Below are 12,351 nucleotides of genomic sequence, written 5' to 3' on the forward strand. Positions count from 1 at the left end.
GGAGGCAGATTAAACTGCAGGGAACTACAGAAGACATGGACCCCACACTGCAAATAGGCTGAAGTACCCATTGCACAGTATCTGTGAATTCCAGTACAGTGGAGGTGGGAGAAAAAAGAAATTTGCAGGGATACTCTACCCTTGCATCCCTGAAGCTAGTTAATATTGTATGACTGAGTTGTGAAGAACAGGACCAATAAGGGTCTGAATAGTTCTGTATGATCAATATGGTTTCTTGGGCTAGCCTCATGGGGAATACGTTACTGGATATTTTTGTGACTTTAATTCAAAAGTAAAGTGACTATAGTGAGACAAAAAAATCTTCCCTTTGTTATTTTCTTTCTTGTATAAGGTGCTTATTTATATCCTGAATTTTCTATGAGCTCCATGATGATGAACCTGTGTCTGCAGGTAACCTCCCTGGCTCTAGTGGGCCTATACATACATAAGAATGCAAGGCACAGAAGTCTGCCTGTGCAGACCTTTTTGGAAGATCAGAGCTGTAACAAGTGTGGTATAAATATCTTGATTATTGACAAAGAAATAATATTATTTCTAAGGCACTTCTCTATCCCAGTTCCAGGCCAGAATTCTTGTAGCCCTCTACAGCTCTTAGAAGCATCATGAAATAATATACAAGTATTCAATTAAAATAGTATTCTACTAGTTTATCTGGTGGTCCTTTCTAGCCTTAAATTCTACAATTCTATGAGACACTAAAAATTTGAAATAAGGTGGCGGGGGGTTGTTGGAGCTCAAAAAGGCAAAGAAGATTTGGGAGGGAAATGTAACATGGTGACCATAGCCCCCATTACAAAGCAATTTTCAAATGGTTGGGGGGGGGGGATTATTTTGGTGAAGAGAGTGTGTCAGATGTAAATCAAAGTTGACTGAACTCCATATCCTAAAGTAGGTGTATGTGATATGTAAGAGAAAAAATAGCACTAACAGAGTTGACATTAATAAGCAAGTATGATATATATTTTTGTGACCCAATGTCCTAAGAAACTGAAAATATTTTAAACAAAGCTTTTCTTCTAAATTACTGGCTTTCATCCAGTCCAGACCAATAATGACCAAATATTATTATCTAATATCTATTTTTTAATCAATATGGAAGGAGCTGTTGATCTCAATTCAGTTCCTAATGAACAGGTGTCCATTCCAAAAGAACCAGTATAATTTGTACCCAGTAGATAGACTTAACTGAGATGCTTATGACTAATTTAGCATGAAGTCTAAAGTGCTAATTCAGCAGAACATTTAAATACATGCTTGACTTTAAACACGTGGGTGAATGACTCCATTCCTCTTCAGAAAAGCACTTAAGTATGTGCTTGAGTGCTTTGCTGACTTAAACCCATTAATCCTTTAACAATAGTATGTTCCATTTACATAGTACATTTCATTTATAGATCTGCAGAGGTGATATCTGGTGGAGAAGTGGTAAGAAATTTGTCCTGCCAGTGACTCAGGTTTACTTTTTCTATGGATGAACCGATACCTACAGGACTCTCAATCTGCCACCTTTGAAAAGCACTAAAATAAAGTCAATGATATTGACAAAGCAGCATCAGTTTCCTAGCTTCTTGTAATTCTGTTTTTGCTTTGCTGTAATTTGAGGGCAGGAGTTAAAGAACTGCCTAGTTCCCAGATGTAAAGAAAAATATATGGAGGTAGGGGAAGTGACAAATGTCACTTAGGTAGGAGAAGTAAAAGTCATTTGAGAAAAATTGTCAAAAGAAATGTGTCTTCGTGATTATTTTCTCTCACATGAGGGCTTTCAATGAATGTGGTATGTTACTTGTTGAGAGAAAGCTAGAACTTACTTTTAGAGGACCTGGGGAGTTTGTTCTGACCACATTCTAGAACATGAACATATATCCTTGGAGGTGTTGTGAAGGTTATGGAATGACTGAAGGTAAAGATGGCACAGTCACCACTTATGTGGGAAAAAGGGATCTCAGGAATAGTTTCACAGAATCATAGAAGTTTAGGGTTAGAAGAGACCATAAGAGGTTATTTAGTCCAACCCCTGTTCAAAGCAGAACCATTCCCAGCCAGGGCTAAGTCAAGCGTGGCCTTAAAAACCTCTAAGAATGGAGATTCCATCACCTCCCAAGGTAGCCCATTCCAGTGCTTTACCACCTTCCTAGTGAAGTAATTTTTCCTAATATCCAACCTAAAACTCCTCCACTGCAACTGGAGATCATTGTTCCTTGTTCCGTCATCTGCCACCACTGAGAACAGCCTCTCTCTATCTTCTTTGGAACTCCCCTTCAGGTAGTTAAAGGCTGCTATCAAATCTTCTCTCATTCTTCTCTTCCATAAACTAAATAAGCACAGTTCCCTGAGCCTCTGCTCTTAAGTCATGTGCCCCAGTCTCCAAATGACTTTTGTTGCCCTCCCCTGGACTCTCTCCAATTTGTTTCACATCCTTTCTATAGTAGAGGTGGGTGCAAAAACTAGCTTCAATACTCCAGATGTCACCTCAGAAGTGCCAAATAGAGGGGAGTTATCACTTCCCTCAATCTATAGGCATATTGAGCTGCATTAGTAGGAACATTGCCTTAGCTTTTTTGACAACAAGGGCACACTATTGATTCTTGTCCACTGTAATTCCCAGGTCCGTTTTCTGAAGAACTGCTGCTTAACCATTTGGTCCCCAGCTTGTAGTACAACATGGGTTTCTTCTTTCCTAAGTGCAGGACTTTGCACTTATTCATGTTGAACCTCATAATAGTTCTTTTGGCCCAATCATCCAATTTGTCTAGGTCACTCTGGACCCTATCCCTATCCTCCAGCATATCTATTCGCTCCAGTTTAGTATCATTGACAAACTTGGATATATCACCTCCACCACTTTCCCCATATCCAGAGAGCCAGTTACGTCATTCACAGAAGGCAATTGGGTTGACCAGGCACGACTAGCCTTTGGTGAATCCATGTTGGCTATTCTTGATCACCTTCCACTCCTCCAAGTATTTCAAAATTAATCTAATTATTGACACTGATACCTTATATTATCACCTTCCTATATCTGAGTTCCCCAAATCCTTCCATCAACTATTAACACTATAGCAGTTGTGTAGATATTTTAATAGATTATATTTGTAGTTTCCTGATTTTCCTTTATTAAAATATTATAGGTATCATTAATCTTTCTTTTGGATTTTATGTAATGCAAAGGTCTTGACCATTTACGTTTTCTGTGTCTCAATTACCCATCATATATATAGTAGCCCAATGTCTGTGACTGTAACGCTGAAACGCTGGCTGTTCCCTCTGGGTGGCACTGTTGCCTCCTGTTGTGGCACATGGCTGACTTCTGCTCTGCTCAGCTGGGCCGCCACACAAGAGCAAGCAGCGCAAGTGGCCATTTGGGGTCCACGCTTCTCAAACGGCCGCTTGCGCCGCTTGCTCCCGTGCAGTCGTCCAGCTGAGCGGTGCAGAAGTCAGCCGAGATCCACGGCTGGAGGCAACAGCGCCACCCAGAGGGAACAGCCAGAGGGCGGGGCTGGATGAGCGTGCCTCTCTGACGTGAGGAAAGGGTGCCGGATTCAAAAGGAGGAAAGTGGAATAGACACAGAGGACGCAGAGGAGACAGAGAGGAGAACGGAGGAGGTGGAGGACAGCGAGAGAGAGAGTGAGAGAGACACAGCAGGAGGAGGAGAAGAGAAACAGAGAGTGAGAGGCGGGAGGGGGTGAAGAGAAAGAGAGAGAGACGGAGAGAGAGGCAGGAGTCAGATGAGAGCTGAGAGAGAGAGAGGGTGAGGCAGTAGAAGGAGAAGAGAGAGAGAGGCCGTTTGTGTTGCTTGCTCCCGCGTGGCGGCCTGGCTGAGCAGTGCAGAAGTCAGCCAAGTGCCACAGCAGGAGGAGAAGGGGGGTGGGGCGGTGATGTACATGCACATGGGGTGGGGCCTAGACGAGCGTGCATCCCTGATGGAGGCAGGAGGGGGAGAAAAGAAAGAGAGCAATGGAGAGAGAGGCAGAAGGAGGAGGAGAACTGAGAGGGAGAGGCAATTGGAGGGGGAGAGAGAGAGGAAGAGACATGGAGCAAGAGACCAGAGGGTCAGGAGAAAAGACCGATGTGGAGGAGAGATCTGAAAATACTGTCTTATGATGGGCTAATTGGCTAGTTTGTAAAATAATAATACAATAATTATAATACTTTTAATTTTTTTTACCTTTTATACATACACTGCAAAGTCTTAAAGGCATATGACATTTGATAGTATGTTTGTGCATCAAACTAGGGCTCTGATCTTGGTTGAGGCTTCTAGGCAGTACTGCAACACAAATACATACATCAATAAATAAAAGCAATGTAATAATAGTGACCAATTGCTGTCATTAAAGAGTCCAGATATATTTCTCTTCTCGGTATTTGTTGTAGACCCTAATTTCCAGGGCAAATTCCTATTTGGATACATTCCATTTCCTTAATTCCTTGTACAGTTTCAAGGGACTACTGCATTTTTTAAAATTCCTGCCCCAAGTTGTCATGTACTATTACTCTGTGCTCTTAAATACCCATCCTATTTCATTCGATTATTTTATACATTTCAGTGGTGGTTAGAAATATAAAGCATTAGTTAGTAAAACATTCAGGGATCTTTTAGGATGGAAGATGCCATAGAAATGTAAAATGATATTCTTATTATTCTAATTATCCTAATACATGGCCACTAGAACCATCCCAATAAAAAAATTGCTGTAGTTGAACACTGTTTCTATCGACTTATTTGATTTATGGAGCATTATCATTTTTTCATTGTGGCATTATTGAAAATTTGGCTTCCAGTTTTGTTCCTCTTTAATTGATAAAATTCCAGCTGACTTGCAGGAAGGGCGCAGTCCTATGCTTCATTCTGCAATCATCCATAATGTAAATTAGTTATGAGACACTGAATCATCCTCTAATATGGCCCAATGTAGAAGTAGGCATCCCAAAGCTCTCTCTGGCTGGGGTTCCAGCATACGAAAAGAATCTGTTCATTTCTATGAGATGCTAAAATGAATTGCTAAGACTGACTCCTTAACTAAATTGCTTCTTAGGGTATGTCTATAGTAGGCAATTATTTCAAAATAACTTATGCGTCCACACTGCAAGGCAGTATTGAAATAACTCAGAATTATTTTGAAATACTGCGTCCACACTCATTGGAGCCTACATCAGATTTAAAGCCCCTGGAAGCACTCTAGGGAGGGCACCAGGAAAAGTACTTGCTGAGGCTTGCTGAGGCTAGATGAGACACATGCTTATAGGGGCTCCTCTCTATGGCCGCATTCACACATCACTCCTCCACTGCCTGCCCCCTTGTGGGACACCAAACTCTTGCAGACACCACAGCATGGACACCATGAAGCCGGAGCTGCTGCAAAGCAGTGCCAGGCTCACAGAACTTCTGCATGTGGAAGGCCACCTTCCTGGAGCTCTGCAAGTGGCTCACCCCTGCCCAACCCGCATGTGACCTGCCATCCCCGTGCAGAAGTGTATCGCCATAGCGCTCTGGAAGCTCACCACACCAGACAGCTACCACTCGGTCCAGAACCAGTTCGATCCATGGCCAGAGCTGTGCTCCTGCAGGTAGTGAAGGCCATTAATAACATCTTGTTGTGAAGGGCCACCACTCTGAGGAATGTCCACATCATCATGGATGACTTTGCTGCCATGGGCTTCCTCAACTGCTCGGGGCCATAGACAACACTCATATCCCCATCCTGGCCCCCAACCACCATGCCTTAAACTATATCAACAGGAAGGGGTACTTCTCTACTGTGCTGCAGGCCCTGGAGCACTACAAGGGATGGTTCATGGTCATGTATGTCAGCTGGTCGGGAAACGTGCACTATGCCTGCATCTTCCGGAACTCCTGTCTGTTCCACTTTTTCCACTAACCGCATCATCAGGGTTGGGGTCATGGGCATGCCGATCTGTATCCTGGGTGATGCAGCCTAACCCTTGCTCCCCTGGCTGATGAAGCCCTACACAGGCAGCCTGTACCCCACCAAGGAACATTTCAATGCCAGGCTGAGCAGGTGCTGTAGTGGTTGTGGAGGGTGCCTTTGGCTACCTAAAGGGGAGCTTCAGGAGTCTCCTCACCTGCCTGAACCTGAGTGAGCGCAACATCCCCTATGTGGTGGTAGCCTGCTGTGTGCTCCACAACCTCTATGATAGCAAGGGGGAGACTTTCCTGGGGGCTGAAGCTGAACAGCTGGCCAGGGCCAGGGCTTACAAGCTGAGGCACTGAGGGAGAGTTTCAGCCAAGGCCACCTGTGGGACTCTTCCCCCAGGCCTCTTCACAAGGGGTCCCTTCACAAGGCCTTTGTTCCCCAACCTCTCCCTTCCCCTGCCCTCCCTTCCCACATCTCCCCTCCCCTGCAGAGCAAATAAAGAAGCCACTTTTTTTTGGAAAAAAACAACTCTGTTACTCTGTGTGTTGGGGGAATATACAACAGGAGAGAAATTGGGGAAAGAACCTGGGGATGGGAGGAGGGGAGCTCAGGGATGGGGCTGGGACTGGTGCCTGCCTTGGCTGCTTGGAAAGTTTCAGCTGCCTGAGTGGTCCCAACGTCATGTGTTCTGGGGCCTGGCAGTCCCGGGAGGGAGGAGAGGCTAGGAGAGGAAGCCAAAGGGGGGGGGGTGGGATCAGGGCCAGGGAGTTGGGTGGGGAGGGGACAGGGATGTGGCTGGTGGCCTTCTCCATGCACTCAGTCATGCGCTCTATTACATAGGTGAGAGAGGTGCACATAGCTTCTTGGTGGTGCTCCAGCTGATAGCAGAAGCCTTCCACTGCTCCCAGTCAGCCCAGTGCTCCTGCTGGTCAGCAGTCGGCTCCTGGCACTCCTTGTCAAGCCCCCAGATGAGGGACTGGAGTCAGGCCATCAGGTCCCGCAGCAGGTCTTCCTGGGTTTGCTTCCTCTGGCGGATCCCGCGGAGTCGGGAAGATGGTTTGGGAGGTGGTAGACACGGCACACTCACAGCTGGGTCCGCTGTGAAGGAAAGTTACAAGGGCAGTCATCCCAGGAGACACTGCGTACGCAGCCTAGTCTTAACCTCTGCTCCGACACCAAACATCTTGGTTCAGATGATGGCAACGTGTTTCAAGCAAGGCCATATGTTGCCTAGGCAGTGGGGACTTTCCTGAAGAGGCATGGATGTCCCAAGGGAGCTTCACTACACCCTTGTCCCGGGGACAAGCAGGCATGGGACAATGTTGATTAGGCCAGGAGTTTGCATGTGGGAGGGGGGGATGGGGCAACTCGGCTGTTTTCTGTGTCCCACATACACCAGATCTGACACTGGCGACATTCTGCAGAGAGAGAACTTCCCTCACTGTTTGCTGGAAGAGGAAGGTATTGGGGAAGGGGTGTGTGAGCGGCGGATGCTGCTTGTCGGAGAGTGCTACTGGGGTCCTCTTTCTCCCTTCTGGCAGGTTCCCATGCAGGGGATCAGTGTCCTCTTCCTCCACATTGCCATGCTTGACCGGGAGCAGAGGCTTACTCGCAAGCTGTCTCCTGCCACCAGCTGTGTATAGGGAAAGTGATGGAACTCACCTGAAGTGCCTTCGCCAGGACTGTCCGAGGCCTGGGAGACATCCTGGGAGGGGGGCTGGCTCCAGGGTGAGGAGCAGGTCCTGGCTGGTGGTCATGGTGGCCTAGTTGGCCTGCTCCTTCTCCTCGTCATGATCTTCTACAATCCCCCCCTTGTGGAGGCTGATGCCAGGTGTGCCCTTGCTGTACTCGATGATGATGCGGGGTGTGTGTGACTGCCCCGCCTTCCAGGATGGCATTGAGCTGCTTGTAATAGCATCAGCTGTGAGTGTTCTGAGCTGTCCCAGAACATCCTCACTGCTCTTTGGCCTTGTAGATCTGCCAGAGCTTTTTTATTTTCATGCAGACCTGGTTGAGGGCCAATGCATGACATTGGCATTCCTCCTCTGGTGCGGAGATCCTGGAAGTTGGTCTCCTTGCCCAGACTTTGATGTGGTCCAGGATCTCTACACCAATCTAGGCTGGTGCCCTCTTTTGTCCCTGGCTAGGGGCAGCTGAGGGTGCTGTGGGAGCGCAGGCAGCCATGGAAAGGTCAGAGGGAGTGCTGGGATCGGACATGGCTCCTGGGATGGGAGCTGTGTACCACTGGGCTGTGAAAAGTCCACACATGCCGCAAGCCCTTTTCCTCTGCTGCCTGCTGCTTTAAGCTCTGCAGGAGAAAGGGAACATTGAAGATGTCATGTGCATGGCCAGAGCAGCCACAAGTGCAGCTGTGAGAGGCCTCTGGAGGCCAATTATTTTGAAATAGCAGCAGCTGAGTGTCCACACTCACGCTATTTTGAAATAATAATTTCAAAATAAGCATTATTCCTCATGGAAAGCAGGAGTTATTTATTTCAAAATACCCAGCCTCTTATTTTGAAATAACAGGCTTGGTAATGTGGATGCTCCACTTGTTATTTCGAAATATGGAGAGTTATTTTGAAATAATTCCCTAGTGTAGACCAAGGCATAGGCACCTTATCCACTGTGACCATATTTACAACATAGACATGCAATCTCAAAACTACAGCTTAAACTGCAGAGAAACCAATGGTTTCTCGCTAATTACTCGACATGCTTTTTCCCGTCAGAGATGTGCTTTATAACTTGTTATGACTAAGCTCTGAGAGAGATCTTCATGATGAGGGAAGATTTATGATCCAGGAGACATTTATATTTCCTTTTTTTATTTAGGAAACTGTAAGCATTGGTTACAGCTACAGTTGTAACATGAGCTCATCAAATAAAAATGGAACTGCAAAATTGCTCTGAGATGTATTTGTGTATGCATGCATATTGTTATAAAACAGAAAATCCTGAAATGAGAGAAGGAAAAGTTCACATTTCATTCATACCTTCCTCTCCCATTGGTAATTACTTTGGTATAAAAAGGTGTGCTCAGCTGTAAAAAAAGCCTGGGTTACTCATATAGCATTGCTATGGAAGAAGGGGGTCTTCATGCAGAGAATATGACGCTAGCTCTGATATGCATGCTGACCACTAGCTCAGACTGGTATATTGACAGATATGCCATCATCCTAACAGATGGTCATGAGTAGGGGATGCCAAAATATTATAATCAGGAATCCTACTGTCAAATATATTTTATCCCCTTGCTTGTGAGCGGCCATATTAATGGATAATATGGCATACCTTTATTACTCCAGCTGAGACCTACATTAACTTTAAAAAAATCAGATAATTTTGGATTAGTGTTCTTTGCACTGCACCAAAATGAACAATAGTCAATCCTCCATTTTTTGTCAAAGGCTCTAAGAATCTTGCTACCGCCATGTTCTGCGGGATAGTCCAATTTCCTCTGAATAGGTTAAAAAGTATAAATATGTAATGCTCTACACAGTGGCTCAGTATGGACTTTTCAGGAGGGTAAAACTGCCCAAGCTGGAAGGGAAAAATGCTACTACAAAATACTAGCAAAGATAGTTACTAAGGTCTTGATTTAGCAAGGTACTTATCAGCTTCTGAATACCTGTAAGCATGTGAGTTGGGGCTGTTAGATTTAGATTATTTTAGCAATCGAGTAGTCAATAGAATTTGTATTGACTACTCGATAGGGGAAGGCAGTCCCACTCAGTCATGGCTCGTGCCGAGACCAAAACCTGCTGGGGTGCTGCAATTTAAAAGGCAGTAGGAGCCATGCAGCCTGCCCCCGGCTCCTACTGCATTTTAAATAAAGCAACAGCGGGGTTTGGTCCACAACCTAGCGTGAGCAGGGACTAAACTGGGCTGCCTGCCTGCCCGGCTTACTAGGAGACAGTGCCAACTTTTAAGCTGGCTCACTTCAGCACCGTCTCCTGTTCCCCCCCTTGCTGCCTCTGATATGGGGGAGGGGGAAATGCAAGTAGCTTATCAGATTGTCGACTAATCAACTAGGGTATGTCTACACTACCACCCAAGTTCGAACTAGGGTGGTTAATGTAGTCAATCGAAGTTGCAAATGAAGCCCGGGATTTGAATATCCCGGGCTTCATTTGCATCTTGCCGGGCGCCGCCATTTTTAAATCCCCGGTAGTTCAGACTCCGTGCCCGCGGCTACATGCGGCACGGAGTAGGTAGTTCAAATTAGGCTTTCTAATTCGAACTACCATTACACCTCGTTCCACGGTACTCCACGAGGAGTAATGGTAGTTCGAATTAGAAAGCCTAATTTGAACTACCTATTCGGTGCCGCGTGTAGCCGTGGGCACAGAGTCCAAACTACCGGGGATTTAAAAATGGTGGCGCCTGGCAAGATGCAAATGAAGCCCGGGATATTTAAATCCCGGGCTTCATTTGCAACTTCGATTGACTACCTTAACCACCGTAGTTCAAACTAGGGTGGTAGTGTAGACATACCCATACTCTCTTACATCCCTAATGTGAGCACTCCCACTAAAGTCTATGCACTCATTCATGTACTTAATGCTACACCAGTGCTAAGAACCTAACTGAATCAGGGCCTAATCACTTTCCTCATTTGGGGCTTAATTCAAGCCCAACAATGGCAAGTCTATTGACTTTAGTAGATTTTGGATCAGGTCCTGGATGAATCATCTTTCTTTTTATTTGCAATATATTGGTATGCATGAAAACTATGTGCTAGTTTTTGAATAAATACATTCTGAGCCTTAAGAATCATGGTTACGTTGGAGTTTATATGCATAAAAAAGGCTGTTTCCACAGCTTTCTGGTCACCATGATTTTCTGATATGTTACATCATGTTTCCTCTGATACCTTTTGCATAGGTTGTAGAGCATACTAATAATGAAGGGAGCCATAAAAAATCCACAACAGCTGTAATTTTTGCACAATAGTAAGTTCAAATTACAAAATTAATGCGTGTGTTTTTATTCCAACAACTTTCTAATGATGGACATTCACCAACAATGCCTTCAAAGCAATTCTGAAAGAGAGGCGATTAGAACACAGTTGTATCCACCCCTAATTTATGTGTGTAGTTGTTAAACAGGATGGAAAATCCAACTCAGATCTTCTCCCTTTCAATCTATGGAACTCAATCACTTTTAAATAACCATTCCCCTATGTTCCCTATTGATAGCAATGTTTACAGTCTCTCTCTATGCATCTTTCTTTAGGTTGACTATTAGCTTGTCAGAACAAATGTTCAATGAAAAATTACTACTGTAGCTGTAACTATATGAAGAGGATCTTCATATAGTTTAATTGGCAATCAAACTGTAGGAAAAATCTATTTTTCCTCCTAAATTATGTCAGGATTTTGCTGAATCTATATTTACTTTCAAAATTAAAGTATTATTTAGTGATCTAAAAAGTTCTATACAGTATTTAAATCTATAGAAAATATGTCTATACGTTATAGAGAAATCTACATACAAAAATGTTCTGTATGCTTAGATTATAGGTTATAAACCAGACTTAATCTTCCTAAAAGTAGGCACTTAAAATAGCCTGAGTTTTGGTCAAAACTAGTGACAGCAGTTACTATCAGCTACTGAATGACTTAAGTGAAATTCTTATTTGCAATAAACCTATCAGATTCCATATACTGCTATACATACCAAATCATATGGTATTCCTTTTCTGGAATGGAAGTAGCTTCTGTCTTCCTTGTTCTTCCTTATCTGCACCACTTCAAAGAAATATACGATCTAGGTTTGTAAACAATTGTTGGAAATTTCCTCCCAGCATAGAGCTCAACTACAGTCTCATGCTCTGAAGAGGAAGCCTATTAACTGTGTTTATCATAAATCCCTCTAAATGGAAAAATAATATTCCACTTCCCTGTAACAAGTTGCTAAAGAAGGCCAGCAGAATTTTGGAGGATGCTAGCCACTATTAGCTAGGTTGTAAGTTCAAGTAGCTGTTTCATTTATTGTGCTCTAATGTATTTGTGAACTACAGTGATCAGGGATGGACTACAGTTTTCTTCATCCTTTAGAAGTCATCTTGAGCCACTGCAACTGTCCTCCCTGACACTAGCTCCAGGCAGTATATGCTGATGTAGGCCCCATCCTCTTTGCTCCTGAGCCAACAATTTTCATCCATAATGTGCTGGCTGATTCAATAGGAACTCTATATCTCTCTAAAGCCAGTTCATTATTTCCCTGAATATCCAGGGTACGGAGGAGGTGGTGGATATTGCATTGAAGTCTGTGGAGTTGGAGTATAAGGCGGAGGTAGGTCTGCTGGGTATTCCATCTCATATTCATAGTTATATGGTGGAGGAGCCACTGAAAGTGAACAAGAAGAACAATTAGTTTGAAAAGTATAATTTATCCCCATCAATATGATTTAGGTGATGAAAGTATCCAGTTAGCTCTACAAACTGT

At 44.3% G+C, this 12,351-nt stretch overlaps 1 protein-coding gene across 2 annotated transcripts in view; it reads right to left on the reverse strand.

Annotated features, from left to right (window-relative positions):
* Nucleotides 1-3,521: 3,521 nt before the first annotated feature.
* Nucleotides 3,522-12,351, reverse strand: part of CYYR1 (cysteine and tyrosine rich 1) — a 107,620-nt gene continuing 98,790 nt past the window's right edge. Inside the window, exons 4-6 of one of the 2 annotated variants that reach the window (XR_012897858.2) lie at nucleotides 11,581-12,252; nucleotides 7,561-8,206; nucleotides 3,522-6,996 (exon numbers count right to left, since the gene is read on the reverse strand). Coding sequence is in view for 1 of the 2 variants with exons in the window: in XM_075910268.2 (XP_075766383.2) it covers nucleotides 12,119-12,252 (134 nt within the window). In the remaining variant the exon portion in view is untranslated. Of the gene's footprint in view, nucleotides 6,997-7,560; nucleotides 8,207-10,331; nucleotides 12,253-12,351 lie in introns of those variants that run through there. The other variant, XM_075910268.2, reaches the window with a different exon arrangement.

The sequence above is a fragment of the Pelodiscus sinensis genome, chromosome 1 (assembly GCF_052426305.1).
Source record: "Pelodiscus sinensis isolate ZL-2025 chromosome 1, ASM5242630v1, whole genome shotgun sequence".
NCBI lineage: Eukaryota > Metazoa > Chordata > Testudines > Trionychidae > Pelodiscus > Pelodiscus sinensis.